The 16,657-nt window shown below is 36.5% G+C and overlaps 1 protein-coding gene across 4 annotated transcripts in view; it reads left to right on the top strand.

Annotated features, from left to right (window-relative positions):
- The first annotated feature begins 7,979 nt into the window (after window positions 1-7,979).
- The window catches only part of LOC137619541 (protein SERAC1-like), a 74,929-nt gene continuing 66,251 nt past the window's right edge, over window positions 7,980-16,657 (top strand). For 3 of the 4 annotated variants that reach the window (XR_011039927.1, XM_068349634.1, XM_068349633.1), the window contains exons 1-2: window positions 7,980-8,143; window positions 14,767-14,831. Coding sequence is in view for 2 of the 4 variants with exons in the window: in XM_068349634.1 (XP_068205735.1) it covers window positions 8,085-8,143; window positions 14,767-14,831 (124 nt within the window). In the remaining 2 variants the exon portion in view is untranslated. The remainder of the gene's footprint in view (window positions 8,144-14,766; window positions 14,832-16,657) is intronic. The other variant, XM_068349635.1, reaches the window with a different exon arrangement.

Below are 16,657 nucleotides of genomic sequence, written 5' to 3'. Positions count from 1 at the left end.
GCAACTAATAAGCAGCTAAAATATAGCTGTAAAAACTAGTATTGACTAAAATAAACCTAGTTAATTATATTAGACAAACAATGAGCATTTGGTATCCCCCTGTGAAACACTAAGGATATTTAAAAATGTCTTTGGTTCAATACAAGGAAGACTTAACTTATCTTTGGTTGTAGCTTGGATAATAATAATAATAATAATAATAATAATAATAATAATAATAATAATAATAATAATAATAATAATAATAATAATAATAATAATAATACGCACTCGATATCTTCGAAGAGTAATCGGTTGCCTGTAAATGATAGGAAATAAAACACTCGGAAGAATATGAAAAATAGTCTAATACCGTGGTTTTATATATATATATATATATATATATATATATATATATATATATATATATATATATATATATATATATATATATATATATATGTGTGTGTGTGTGTGTGTGTGTGTGTGTTATGAGAAAGTTTCTCATTCTGTCAAGATTCAGCAGTAATGAAAGCCCATAAAGGAATGATTTAATCGTATATTAGAACGCCTGAGGATATATGTGTACGGAAAGTGAAGTAATCCTAAAATTAGCTTACATTAAAATAGTAATAAAATTCCAATTAAGAAATTAGTTAACAAGAACACCCCATCTCTCCTTAACTATTCACGCTCTGCCTAGAAACAGTTTTTTAAGAATTTATATTGGGAAAATGTAGAAATTAATATTAATGGGGAATACTTTAACAACTTGAGATTATACGTTTTCGCTCTGTATTTTCATTGGACATTATCTTAGTTTTACTCATATTCGTTTTCAGTCCTGCGTTTCTGCTTTCTCGTCCTATCATCTTTTGCAATTCTTCCTGTGATTCACTAAACACAACTATATGCATGGCTGATGATATACAGTATATATATATATATATATATATATATATATATATATATATATATATATATATATATATATACATATATATATATATATATATATATATATATATATATATATATATATATATATATATATATATATATATGTATATATATATATATATATTTATATGTGTGTGTGTGTGTGTATATATATATATATATATATATATATATATATATATATATATATATATATATATATATATATATATATATATATATATATATATTTCATATATATATATATATATATATATATATATATATATATATATATATATATATATATATATATATATATGTGTGTGTGTGTGTGTGTGTGTGTGTGTGTGTGTGTGTGTGTGTGCCCTGTCTGAGTGGGGATACCTCAACGTGGTGAAAGAGTTTGTGTACCGCCATGATCAGCAAAATTGTACTAGTTGGGGACACACATACTAGATTGGTTTGCTGTGAGCGATCACCACCTTCACCAATCAGCACTGGCCAGCGTGGTGATGAAAACTTGGCAAACACCTTACATCATGTCGGAGACTTTTATCCTACATTTCGTGGCCAAGTGGCTTAGTCACTGTCTATACAAGCTTGCCGACCAGGGTTCGATTCCCGGCCGGACCCAAGCTCTTGTCTTTGTGTGATTTCGCCTGGGGCTCTGATCCCGAGGTCGTTAAGAGAATCCAGACATTAATGTATCAAAAATATATATGGCTTATTTGAATATGAAAAACACGTAAAAAATGTGCAAAATTTATCATATATATATATATATATATATATATATATATATATATATATATATATATATATATATATATATATGTGTGTGTGTGTGTGTGTGTGTGTGTGTGTGTGTGTGTGTGTGTGTGTGTGTGTGTGGTTTTAGAGCTATTTTCTAAACTTATATGACAAGGTAAAAATCTAAAATTGAAAATATGTATGAAAGCACTCAACTGAGATATCAAAACAATTACAAATAGCAGAAAAAAATATTGTTGGGCGGAGGGATTCTCCTCTCCATCGGCACCTTGGTTTTCTTCTTTATTCTAATTCTTTTATTTTCTTCTCTCTTTTTTCCACATTTGATGGATATATTCTTTTCTTTTCTCTATTCCTTCTTTCTTGAACAGCACGTTTCCTATTATTTTCTTCTTTTCTTCTTCATACGGCTGTTGCAATTCCACTATTTTTCTTCTTTCGTCGCTGAGGTCTGGACACTCGAGAATAAAGAGCTGAATAATTGGCAACTGTCTTTTGGGTCCTGGGTAGGGGGAGATCGAAAATAAACAAGAACTATGACTCGTTATCAAGCTCTGCAGTTATAACCAGTCTGCAGTGACGTAGATAGAGTGAGCAACGATTAAACAGGAAGTGAATAATAATTAGAAATGACATTTTTTCAGTTTTAGAGCAACTTAAGTTACTGTAGATCATTTTCAAGTATAAATCTACTCTTATAAATTCCCTCTACAATTGTTCCACATTATTTCCTTTAACTATAGGTAGTAGGTTGGCCAGGGCACCAGCCCCCCATTGAGATACTACCGCTAGAGAATTATGAGGTCTTTTGACTGGCCAGGCAGTACTACATTGGACCCTTCTCTCTGGTTACGGTTCATTTTCCCTTTGTCTACACACACACACAACCACACATCGAATAGCCTGGCCTATTCTTTATATAGTATCCTCTGTCCTCTTACAATTGACAACACTGAGATTACCAAACAATTCTTCTTCATCCAAGTGGTTACTGCACAGTAATTGTCCAGTGGTCACTTTCCTCTCGGTAAGGGTAGAAGAGACCCTTTAGCTATTGTAAGCAGCTCTTCTAGGAGGACACTCCAAAATCAAACCATTGTTTTCTGGTCTTGGATAGTGCCATAGCCTCTACCATGGTCTTCTACTGCCTTGGGTTAGAGTTCTCTTGCTTGTGGGTACACTCGGGCACACTATGCTATCTTATTTCTCTTCCTCTTGTTTCGTTAAAGTTTTGATAATTTATATAAGAGATATTTATTTCAATGTTGTTATTCTTCTTAGAATATTTTTTCTTTCCTTGTTTCCTTTCCTCACTGGGCTATTTTCCCTGTTGGAGCCCCTGGGCATAAATATAGCATCCTGCTTTTTCCAACTAGAGTTGTTATGGAAGTTGAAAATAAAAGTAAGCAAGTTATGCTGCATGTGTAGGGGAGATAAAACTAATGACATTAACCCTTTTACCCCCAGGCTATTTGGAAATTTCCAACCCTTAACCCCCAGGGAGTTATTTTTTCCCCAGCATATTTTGCAGCATATTTTTTTTTTAAATGCTCTAACAGACTTAATTTTTGTCATAGAGAGGTCAAGTTGGTCTCATTCTCTTGGAAAATGCCCGAATTTTCTCAAAAAATTATCAAAAATATGAAAAAAAAAAAATTATAGCATTTTTTTGCAAGGACGTACCGGTACGTCCATGGGGGTAAAGGGATGGCTTTTGTGAAATGTACCAGTATTTAACATATTTCTTTGCAGATAGTAGTGCTTTGCACTTGCAGTAGCCTGCACTTGCAATAATTTCCCAACAGTACTATCATAGTGCTGTGAAATGAGCGACGAAGAACCTGGAACCTGCGAGGGTTAGTGTGATTGTCATATCTATGATAATATAACAGGAAATATGAAAGGGTTCAGTTTCTTCTTGAAAGACTTCATATAATTAACCCGCCCTATAAAAAGTAAGACTTTATTCTTTACTTGTACTACTACCATAATTAAGATAAATGATAATCATAACAGCAATAATAATTCGAAAAGGTGCTTTACATATTTAATCCATGCTTACAGGAGAGGATAAGGATAGTATATCAGAAGACGGTAATGTAAATTAAAAAATTAAGGTAGAGTAGGCCTACTGGTGACCATGATAAAAATATACTTCGAAATTCATTAACTTTATGAACTAAGGAAACTCAAGACATTGATCATCGAGCAAATTCGAATTAGAACCAAATTTAAGACAATAGAGACTAGCCTAAATTATTAATAATTGATAGAAATGTTAATGTTTTATAGTATAAGGCGAATTCTTCATTTGCGAAGTTTTGGATGTGGATATTAAGTAATCGTAAATGTTGATCATCTATCCTATGTTAATGTTTAAAACTGTTAAAACCATAACAAAATATCTATAGTTTAGATTCAGAAGTCTTTTGATATTATTGTTCTCCATGGTTATGTTACATACCCTAGTTGGAAAAGCAGAATGCTATAAGCCCAGGGGCTCCAACAGGGAAAATAGCCCAGAGAGGAAAGGAAAAAAGGAAAATAAAACATTTTAAGAACAGCAACATTTAAATAAATATCTATATAAACTATAAAATCTTTAACAAAACAAGAGGAAGAGAAATAAGATAGAATAGAGTGCTCGAGTGTACCCTCAAGCAAGAGAACTCTACTCCAAGACAGTGGAAGACCATGGTACAGAGGCTATGGCACCACTCAAGACTAGAGAACAATGGTTTGATTCTGGAGTGTCCTTCTCCTAGAAGAGCTGCTTACCATAGCTAAAGAGTCCCTTCTATCCTTACTAAGAGGAAAGTGGCCACTCAATTACAGTGCAGTAACCCCCTGGGTGAAGAAGAAAGCTTCCTGCAGTAAGCCAGTTTCGTAGGGAATGGTATCAGATAAGATAAACAGACCACAAAATAAACACCAATACAATGCTTGAAATTTTACGAGCATTCACACAGAATTTCACGTATTACTTACTGTTGTAAAATAAAAGAAATTTCAGGGTTGGCATGGAAATGTGTCTAACTTTAGTAAATGATAAGAGACGAAATACTAATCAAATTAATTAAGTATTGTGAAGTATATTTCGTTCTTTTTAAATTAAATGAATAATTAATAAATAAATAGATCTTATATGTAAATAATCGATTGTTACCGTTTAGCTCTTCCGAAAAACTAGTTAAAATGGGGCGAGTATTTTTCCTTCAGAGAAGTAGAACTAAAACCTCCGCCAGATAAACAGTACTTTCTCTAAAAAATTAAGTGATTTAAAGAATAAGAAGGAACCAACTTCTACAATTCCAAGGAGCCACCAATTTGGAAAGTTCAAAGTCGCTAAGTATATTTTATATTTTTGTTAACATGTAATAGTGAATAGAAACTGTGCGTCTTTGAAACCTTAGCTCAAACATGTTGATTTTTTGAAGGTTGGTTCTTAAATAGGTTCCTTTTATTAATTACGGTATAATTTTCTTTTATTACGCACTTGAAAGCGATAATCTATTGCACTTAAAATTACAAGAACCACATGGCACTGCAAACTTTAAAATGCCGTGAAAGAATCAATAATTATGTTTATTAGTTAAAGGGGTTAGTTTTTCTGTATTGTAATCACGATTATTACCAATGAAATTTCTGCCTCTGTTCGTAATACTAGGCAGGCAGTTAATTCTAATAGCCAGGCCTTCTCCATCACGAGGCTCAATACTACGCAGTACTCTAGAAGTTTTATTCCAGCTGTGACCAAGTTGTGGAATGATCTTCCTAATCGGGTGGTTGAATCAGTAGAACTTCAAAAGTTCAAAGTTGGAGCAAATGCTTTTTTGTTGACCAGGCGGACATGAGTCTTTTTATAGTTTATTTATGACATATTTGTTTTTGATGTTGTTAATAGTTTATATATGTCATGACTGTTTTGACGTTGTTACTGTTTTTAGAATGATTTATTGTTAATTTGTTCTCTTCATTTATTTATTTCCTTATTTCCTTTCCTCACTGGGCTATTTTTCCCTGTTGGAGCCCCTGGGCTTATAGCACCTTGCTTTTCCAACTAGGGTTGTAGCTTGGATAGTAATAATAATAATAATAATAATAATAATAATAATAAAGAAAGTTGGTAACAATGTTTGTGTTTGTTCTGCGCCTGCGTAAAAATCAGCTGATAGAATGTAAACAAGGTCGGCGCTTCAATGTCAAAAGGTATCTTCGTGGTATTCATAATTTGGGATACATATTTGTTATTTAACCATACAGTTTTATGGACATTTGCTAAAATTTCTAAATATTTTGATTACAAAAATATATCTTTGTAATATTTTAGCTTTAATTGCATTTCAATGTAATATCTCGACAGGTATTTAGATATCTACTTACACAGTAGAGTAGAGTTTTATGGACATTTGCTAAAATTTCGAAATAATTTGATTACAAAAATATATCTTTGAAATATTTTAGCTTTAATTGCATTTCAATGTAATATCTCGACCGGTATTTAGATATCTACTTACACAGTAGAGTAGAGTTTTATGGACATTTGCTAAAATTTCGAAATAATTTGATTACAAAAATATATCTTTGAAATATTTTAGCTTTAATTGCATTTCAATGTAATATCTCGACAGGTATTTAGATATCTACTTACACAGTAGAGTAGAGTTTTATGGACATTTGCTAAAATTTCGAAATAATTTGATTACAAAAATATATCTTTGAAATATTTTAGCTTTAATTGCATTTCAATGTAATATCTCGACCGGTATTTAGATATCTACTTACACAGAAAAGCCCTCGTAGAGAATGAAACGAATAACGGGAGCCTTTGTATAATAGCGGCCAGTTCCTCCCGCTTGCATTAAAAAATGGTCACCAACTAACCTAAACTTCCCCCCTAACCTAATCTACGAGCCGTGTCCTTACCTACTTACCTAACGGAGGTGCTAATGCCCCCTTGCGACCCCCCCCTACACTGCCGTATTCTTAGTTGGCTGTCACCATATATGCAGGTGGCCGCTATCATACACCCCAAGAAACGTTTTGTTCATCTGATTGGAGTTTCCGCTTTTGTGCTTAAAACCTATAAGGTGAAGAGATAACTTATTTTCCTATCTCAAATACATAGGTTAGTCCAACTCCGTGTAGAACTAAAATTTTGTAGACAATCTTAAAATAGCAAATCATGCAGACTTGTAAGCTACCGGTAGAATGGAAGGACTCGTCCAATCCCAAACTATAAATTTATTTGGAGCCTTTGTATATCAGCGGCCAGTTCCTCCCGTGTGGATTAAAAATGGACATCAACTAGCCTAAACTTTCCCCCCTAACCTAACCTACAAGCTCTGTCCTTAATTACTGATCTAACGGGGGCCTTACCTCCCGCCCTACACTGCCGTATTCTAAGTTAACCGTAATCAAACATACAGGTGGCCGCTATTATGCATACACCCCCTATAAATTTATTTTTAGGATGACTGTCGCCGTTAGGTTTACTTACTATACCCAATCATTTAATGAGGCACATTTGCACTGACTCGTGGCGATGCTCATTTAACTCGGAAATAGTGTCATTTTCAATGAGAACAGATTTTTTTCTACAGAAAGTAGTTACAATAATACTGGAATAATTTCTGTTCTCCCCTTATCCTCATCATCATCATCATCATTATCATCTCCTCCTACGCCTATTGACGCAAAAGGCCTCCGTTAGATTTCATCAGTCGTCTCTATCTTTGGCTTTTAAATCAAGGGGTGTATTTATGATAGCGGCCACCTCTATGTATTATTATGACTAACTTAGAATACGGCAGTGTAAGGAGGGTCGCAGGAGGGCGTCAGCCCCCCCCCCCTCCCCTTGTTAGGTACATAGGTAAGGGCACAACTTGTAGGTTAGGTTAGGGGGGAAGTTTAGGTTAGTAGGTGTCCATTTTTTATGTACTAGTGAGGAACTGGCCGCTGACATACAAAGTACCCAAATACTTCTCTATTCATCATCTTCATGCATTCAACATTTAGACATGAGTAAAATGCAATATTTCAAATGAAATACAGAAAAAATACTTGAAACTTTATTTTGAATTTCACAATTAGGATTAATGTTCGTCTACCTTTCTTAATAGTATTATGAGCATGGCTTTGGATCTAAATTGCCTTATAGTACTGTACTTTAAGTTTCTTTTTTCTAATTCTTGATGTTACAATAGTTACCTTTTTTCCACTATATCTTTGTATTTTATTTTTGTACCCCATTGTATTTTGTACTGTCATTTGCTGGCACCAAGTAGTGTAATTCTTTTTTCCTTTACAGATCCTCAAATCACTGTAGTTTGGGTATGTAGTGTCTTGAAGGCCCCTCATTTAGGCATCGTAGCTTCTTGGCATCTAAAGTTATGAGTTTCCTTCCCTCTACTGCAGTAACAAAGTTGGGACTAGCTTCAACTTTTATCTTGTGCGTATCTTTTTATCTAGGTATTTTTTTGTAAAAGTACTGTAGTGTGGAATGTGATTGAGAACATTATTAGAAAATAATTGTTCAAAAACTATTATTTGAAAACATGTATTTGAAAAACATTTATTTGAATGGAAAATTATTAGAATGAAAGTTATTCGGAGTGACAGTTATATGAAATGGTAAGTATTTGAAATGCAAAATTCTTTATAAAAACAAAAATATAAAAATAATTAAAAACAAATACACAAAAGATAAGACAATTATTTGTAATACAAATATCTGTATTGAAACATATTCATGGTAAGAAAATTTTTTTTTATAAATTCAAGTTGTGTTACAACTCACAAATTATCTACTACTGAATACTCGTTAAAGGTTGCCGCTAGTAAAAAAAAGACATCCATAACGAGAAGCTTTGTTGAATTCTTTAACAGCAGTTATAGTTACAAGTACAAAATCTGACGTTACAGTTGAAACTTATAAATTTGGAACCATAAGACCTAATTTAAGCAAAGAATTGTCTACAAATTTCTGCCCTTTTATCTGAAAGTAAGGCATAAACAACCAGAATGATTAACCCTTTTACCCCCCAGCTATTTGGAAATTTCCAACCCTTAACCCCCAGGGGGTTATTTTTTTCCCAGCACATTTTGCAGTATATTTTTTTTAAATTGCTCTAGCAGCCTTAATTTTTGTCATAGAGAGGTCAGGTTGGTCTCATTCTCTTGGAAAATGCCTGAATTTTCTCAAAAAATTATCAAAAATATAAAAAAAAAAAATTTTATAGCATTTTTTTTTGCAAGAACGTACCGGTACGTCCATGGGGGTAAAGGGATGGCTTTTGTGAAACGTACCAGTACGTCCTTTGGGGGTAAAAGGGTTAAGTTATTCATCACAACACGTACTATACTGTATATAATTGTTCAAAAAGCTGAGGTACAGTTTTAAATGTCCCATCTACTTGTAAATGTTCACTGTTCTCAAGTATTCAAATTATTTTGACTCAAAAAAGTTAGTATCCTAGCATTGTAAGGGCCTGAATCATATTGTATTGTAAAATTGCTCCCCTTTTCTGGGCTCCGACCTGTGCCGCCCAGTGAAATGCTCCTTTTACATCATTTCTAAGGTAAGAAATGATGTAAAAGGAGCATTTCTCTGGGCGGCACGGGTCTCTCGCCCAGAAATAGATTTTTCCTACGTCAAAATCCCTTTATTAATTTTAATCTGCTCATTAGTGAAAATAATTTCCCTCCTTTGAATAGGATTAATTACATTATGAATACAGTAGTTCTTCCATAGGCCTTATTGCTGGTAAAGAATGCGCAGGACTTTCCCTTGAATGCGAGGCAGCAATAGAAATGAGATAATGAGGACAGTCACAGGCTTCTTAAGCATCATTTTTCACTCTGTTCATAAAACTATGCACTTCGACATTTATGGCATCGCCAGAGTGATTATGTTCACAAGAAACTCTAATCACTTCACTGTCATGAGTAATAGTGTAGCTTTTTCAATACGATGCGAACTTTCAATATATCTTGTATTAACCCTTTTACTCCCAAAGGACGTACTGGTACGTTTCACAAAAGCCATCCCTTTACCCCCATGGACGTACCGGTACGTCCTTGCAAAGAAATGCTATAAAAAATTTTATTTCATATTTTTGATCATTTTTTTTTTTTTTAGGAAATTCAGGCATTTTCCAAGAGAATGAGACCAACCTGACTTCTCTATGACAAAAATTAAGGCTGTTAGAGCAATTTAAAAAATATATACTGCAAAATGTGCTGGGAAAAAAAATAACCTCATGGGGGTTAAGGGTTGGAAATTTCCAAATAGCCTGGGGGTAAAAGGGTTAACGTGTGTCTTTCATGAATGAGAAACCATGAATTTAAAGAATAGGCTTGCATTTTTCATCTAAAGTGTATTTAGCCATCTTTGAAGGGATGAAATATTCTGAGGAAATATTGTTTCGAAAAACTTTCTATTTGAATAACTTTTTTGAATGATTGTTTTAGAAAATCTGTTTTCAAATAATTATTGTCGAATGATATTCATGATACAGGTACGTGAAATCTATCAATAGTGCTGAATAGTGAACCATACATTGTAGATGCTTTTAGAAAACAGTACTGTAATGCCATTATGCTGTAAAGTAATTTGTTGTTGTAAAGTAATTTGTTGTTGTAAAGTAATTTGTTGTTATCCAAGTATAGATAGTAATTTTGCTCTGCCCTACTGCTCATTTGTTCCTATACATAATAAAAACATTTGACCTTTTATAGGAGTTTGACTTCAGTGAAGCTGGAACAGCTATCAAGCTTTTCTACTAGGTAAACACGGCTTACCCGACAGGTAGTGATACCTTTACTTTGACTGAGGCTTTGGTGGTGTATTGATGTACTCTTCCCCGTTTCCTGCTTTGGCTCAATTGATGCATTTTACATTTTACTTTCAGGTTACTTTTTTTTTTACTTGTGCTTTGATGATGTCTTCTCCATGGGCAGACATGTGGCTGTGTGGGACATTTATTTACATTGATCACCATGCTGGCCACTGCCCATCTCCCCTGATCCAAGATGGTGGCAGTCTTACTTTCAGGTTGCTTTTTTTTTTTACTAGTGCTATGATGATGTTTTTCCCATGGGCAGACATGTGGCTGTGTGCGACGTTTATTTACATTGATCACCATGCTAGCCATTGCCCATCTCCACCGCCTCAAGATGGCAGCGGTCTTCACGTATGCAGTACCATAGGCCGGTACGGGTCTCGCGGCATCTAGTGGTAGGATATCTATGATTGGCATCACCCTAACCTTCAATAAAAATCTGTCTGTAGTGCAAGTGTTGAAGGCAGGAGTCTGGAAGTGCCAGACAAGCTTCACCTCCTACTACCTACGGGAGTATGCCCCAATGTCCATGGATACCTTTACCTTCAGACCCTTGGTAGTAGTCGAGATCTAAGTTCAAGGATGAAAGGTAAGAATGACTGGCCTTTTTCTTTTCTTCTTCCTCTCTCTTGGGGTATAGCAGTCTTGCCTTTATGGAGGTAAACAAGATGATCAACAGGGTACCTTTATCTTTCATCATCATCATCTCCTCCTACGTCTATTGATGCAAAGGGCCTTGGTTAGATTTTCCTAGTCGTCTATATCTTGAGCTTTTAAATCAATTTTTCTCCATTCATCATTTTCTTAACACTTCTTAGTCCTCAGTCATGTAGGCCTGGAGCTTCCAACTATTCTAGTGCCTTGCTGAGCCCAGTTAAAAGTTTGGTGAACTAATCTCTCTTGGGAAGTGCAAAGAGCATGCCCAAACCATCTTCATCTACCCCTCATCATGATCTCATAACATAAGGTACTCGTGTAATCTTTCTTTTAGTTCCATTTCTAATCCTATCCCACTATTTAACTCCCCATATTCCTCTGAGGGGTTTGTTCTCAAATCCACAAAATCTGTTGGATATTGTTTCATTGTCATACCATGACTCATGCCCATACAGTAACACCGATCTCACTAAACAGATGTATAGCCTGAATTTTACATGTAATTTCAGGCAATTTGATTTCCAAATTTTACTCAACCTAGCCGTTGTTTGATTATCTTTTTTTTTTTAATCTTTCATTAAACTCAAATTCTAAAGATCCTGTTAAAGAGATCATAGTTCTCAAATATTTAAGTGATTCTACATCATTAATTAATTGAACCATGGGGTCAGAGATTAATATCAAGATCAGGATTAAGAAATTTAATAGACTACAAGTTTTTGTTCAAGAAATTAAGAGGGTAGTCAGGAACTGAAGACCATGAGAACAATGATTTTGTTTGAGTGTACCCTCAAGCAAGAGAACTCTTAACCCAAGACAGTGGAAGACCATGGTACAGAGGCTATGGCACTACCCAAGACTAGAGAACAATGGTTTGATTTTGGAGTGTCCATCTCTCAGAAGAGCTGCTTACCATAGCTAAAGAGTCTCTTCTACCCGTACCAAGAGGAAAGTAGCCATTGAACAATTGCAGTGCAGTAGAGGTCTACTGGTGGGCAGCATTCGACCCAATCACTCTAACAGCCCTCCTAATTCCAGGTGGCAAAAAAACATTGGGAGCAGACAAACTGAGCTGGAGGATGCAGATCATTGACCGGGAATGGTCTTTACATCCTTAGATAGCAATCATGACCCTGACTTGAGGGGTTCTCCTATAGTCAACCTGTTAGCAACCTCACTAATTGGAAACTTCCAATATTCCACTCGCCAATGTCAGACTGGGAAGCAGTGTTCAAGGATACCTTCTAACATTCCTGGAATTTCCTTGACGTCTTAAGCTTTCTCGTTGTTCTGCTTGATAAGGAATCTCTTGAATCGAGTCTTAGCCACTCAAAACTCAGTATGACTCTAACAGCGTCAAGAGGACCATGAGTAGAATGGTACCTGTGCCTTTTACCCCTTCTGGATAGAGACTGAGGGTATTGCCTCTTCAGCCTAACATGTTCCACCAGCCACACACCCAGATATCCCATGACTGTGGAATCACTTAAAATTTGCTAGGGGAGGTTATCTAGCATCTCTCAGAAGAGAGACTTTTTGCGCAACGTTGCACGAGATAAGTCAGGAGATTGCTGGGAATCACCTATTTCATTGTGCCAAACCATGTGCACTAACTGCACAGCTTACGTTTACAATGCCTCCAGAACGCTACAATAACCAACTACACTGCCAATTGCGCTTACTGCACAACCTTTACGCTGAAAACGCTTTCAACAGGCTAAGATCGTCTATCATCTATGATTAGGAAGTGGGCTTTTTTCTCGTATCCTCTATGGCAGAGTTATCCGAATATTTACTTTACCTCCAAAGACAAAAGCTCTTCTCGGGACTAGTGGTGAGAGCCCATCACTCAACCTTAAAGTCAGGTCTTTAGGCCAAAAGAAGTTGATATTGCCGCCTCGGCAGAGCTCTCCATACTCATATGGAGGTTTGAATAGACTTTTCCTCTGAGAGATCACCATCCTTGGATGGTAATAAGGTCTAGTGATCCTTGAAAAGTATCCCTTTGAGCTGTTTGAGTCTTACCTCACATAGAAACCTTCCCTTGAATGGGTTTCTTGCTCGACTTAACCTCTGACAAGTGAGTTAGTGAGCTTCATGGGCTCTCATGTAGCGTTGTTCATACTGAATGTTTGTCCCCTTTTTTCCTGAGCTTAGCAAAACCCAGAATCTGTCTCTTCTCAATGCCAGGATTCCTTCTTCTCAGACTAGCCACCCATAGAGATGTAACCAACGATCTTAATCAGATACTTTTGGATTTTTAAGGGTGCTTGACCACTACCTTAAATGTACCCAAGCAACTCAACCTTACCTGCAGTTCCTCTCCTTTAACACAAGGAGAGGGAAGAAGGTGGTGACTAAATAGGATCATTTCTTGGCTGAGAGAGAAGTCATTGACAGTATCCATTTGCCATTCTCACCACCTGCTCCAGTTAGAGCTCGAGATGAAAACTCATGATGTCAAGGGTCATAGGTACTCCTATAACCCTGTCATACCGTAAGAATTCCTCCCTGGTGCAGGTACTCTAGGCAGATACTTGGAAACATCAGATGATATTTACAGCCTGATCCTTTCCTTTCACTGTCATCTTCCCCTCTACTGGGGCACAGTATCAATAACCCTGTCAATTGGAATTGATTCGTTTGCAGGTAAATCCCACTTTATTTGTATCTTTTCTATTACATGATATAGAAGTGTCATTTCACACACTCCTTACTAGGGGGAGTGTGTAGTAACCAGGCAAACCCATTACTATACGTATGCCACATGGTGTGATGCAAGAAAACCTATTAGAATACGTATGCTACTTTGTTGGAACTAGACAAACCTATTAGTATACTGTACACATGCCTCAGCATTACAAAACAGAGACTTTCTACTCAGTGTCCTGTATTGCACAGGCCATAGACTTGATGGTATAGTCATACCCACTGGTGCATGAGGTGTAAGGAATCTGACCTCTCACTACCTAACAAGGTCTGAGTTTAGGAATCCTGGGATTAGTTTTTCATTGAGTTGAAACAGGAACTTCCTCCCACTCAAGAATGAGTCTTCTATGTAATGAATGAAGGTTTGTATTTTTACTGGAACAAATGAGAAATTTGGAGATAATTTGTATTTTCCTCTACACAAACCTGAGTCCTTTACTCATACTTCCACGCTATCACCTACCCCTTAGAAACTCCCTGTTGCAGTCAAAGTAGCTACTTAGTGAGAAAGCAGAGGTGCAGGGATACCCCACTCCCAGTCAGGTAATTGCCGGCCACCTGTTTACACCTCGATATAAAAGTGTTAACTTCTGTATTCTCCAGCTTGCTGTTATCTCTCATATGTAAATGATTCGTTTGTATAGCTAGGAAAAATACAATAATCTCCAAATTCATCATTTACTGCTCCTAGAAGGTTGTTGAAAATTTGTTGACTAACTTTCTCATATCTTTGTGAATGTGTTGAATTATTAGAAGCCTACTATCATCCCTAAACTTTTAGATTGTTCAGGATGTGCAAGAAGGCTTTGTGGAAGTAGTGGCTGTGTACTGAAAACATTCATTAAGACTTTTAAACTTTTTTCAGGGGTGTTGCTGTAGGAAATAAGCTGAAGAATCACATGAATACTTCATCTCATTTCATACATAAAGGTAGGAAGCCAATCAGAAGTTGTTGCCTTATGCTTCCATTAGAACAAATTTATGGTTCAGAATTATAACTTTAGTAAGGTAGCAGTACCTGCATTATTAGCTCACTTCACACAACAGGAATACATATTTGTTCCTAAACGAATTCAAACTTTCGTCCTTGAATTGATTGATTCAAGTGCAGTTGGAACTCTGCAGTTAAAGCTTATAGAAGTGTTGGCAGTAGCTGGCAATTACAGGCTGGTGGTTGGGAAAACATTCCCCCATGCCTGTACACTGAACAGTCACTTTCATTTCTACTGCTGAATAAGACATGCTTTTAAACTTGTCTTTTAGAATTTTGTTTCTTTAATTCTTGATCAAGTCTTGAGGCCAGGAGATTCACCCATTCCTTTAGTGAAACAAGTGAACCTCTCCTTCAGGAGGAGTCAGTAAGTTTTCATATCTGGTTCCCATTGATGACGCTGTACTGTGACTTTGGATTTAATCCCTCGAAGGGGAATAAAACTTCAACGTCATATGACTGAGCGGCCGGCTGATATTATATCCTTGAGTTAGACTTCCCCTTGTTTGTCCAACCCCCAACGAGTCCGAAAAGAAGATGGTATTGGGAGGAAAAAGTTCTTCTTGAAAGAGAGGCTGTTCTTCCTCTATATATGATGGGCACACTCATGAGAAATATGTCTTCGAGTGGCCAGTGTTTGGACTCTGAATCATTGTTTACGGATGAATGCCCTACACCAACTACCAGGAGCACACAACAACAGCGCACTCTCGTACTAGCATGCTTAACATTAATGAGCCTGTGGCGCACACAAAAACAGTGCGGTCCCACACTAGCGATCTCAACTCTAGTTTAAAGGTTTAAAGCCCACTCATGAATGACATGGGCAAAAGACAGTGACATTGCCCTATCAAGCAGGACAATGCCCTAGAGACTAACCATACACACATATGATCAGCACCCAATCCCCCTCTCCACGCAACCTAGGACCAAGGATGGCCAGGCAATGGCTGTTGATGACTTGGCTCCCCCTATAGGTTGCAGCGACCAAAGAAACTAACGAGTTTGAACAGGATTCAAACCCCAGTCGGGCGTTCACTAGTCAGGGACATTACCACATCGGCCACCCCAATGCTTCAGGCTATCCCATGGATCAAGGTGCAGCTCCTTTAATGGATTCTCCTCAAGGGGAGATATTTACTTACTTCTTGAACATGCCATTGCTATTACTCACACCCGTTCATCAATTCCAAGGGTAGCGATGATAACAAATTTGCTCATTTGAAGCACTTGCTTTGGCGCACAGTGTGAAAACATGCTAGAAATGCGTGCTCTCTTATTCCCTTCCCAGAATGACAGGAGATAGCTGATAAAGAACCATGCCAAGGCACAACTTCCACATGCATTCAGTTGGATCATGACGTCGCTGAATGGAAGGAAACTACTACTGTACGAGTATATGGTCTTATCATTAAGTGTGCTCGGTCTAGGCATGTAATTAGGTGTTTTTGTACATACTGTCGGTTGAAAGAAAACTGGCTGCCGCCCTTCCTTTTCGTCTATTGGACGACTAATCCTTTAAGACTGATCGATAAGAGTTTCATGTAAGTTACTCCTACTGTTACTCTCCCTGTGGGAGAGACAATGTTGTCAAATCCTTCTCTGAGGATGAAGAAAGAGACTACGAGATTATGCACATCTAGGCAAGCTCCATCTCGCATGCTTGCGATTGTTTGCTCCTAAGGGAGTGCCATCTCACCTATTCTCTCACCCATTAGAGTGATACTAGGAAGGCTCCTAGGTGTTCGCGCACTTTTAATAGAGC

This window comes from Palaemon carinicauda, chromosome 26 (genome assembly GCF_036898095.1).
Source record: "Palaemon carinicauda isolate YSFRI2023 chromosome 26, ASM3689809v2, whole genome shotgun sequence".
NCBI lineage: Eukaryota > Metazoa > Arthropoda > Malacostraca > Decapoda > Palaemonidae > Palaemon > Palaemon carinicauda.
This window is presented reverse-complemented; position numbering and strand designations above follow the sequence as displayed.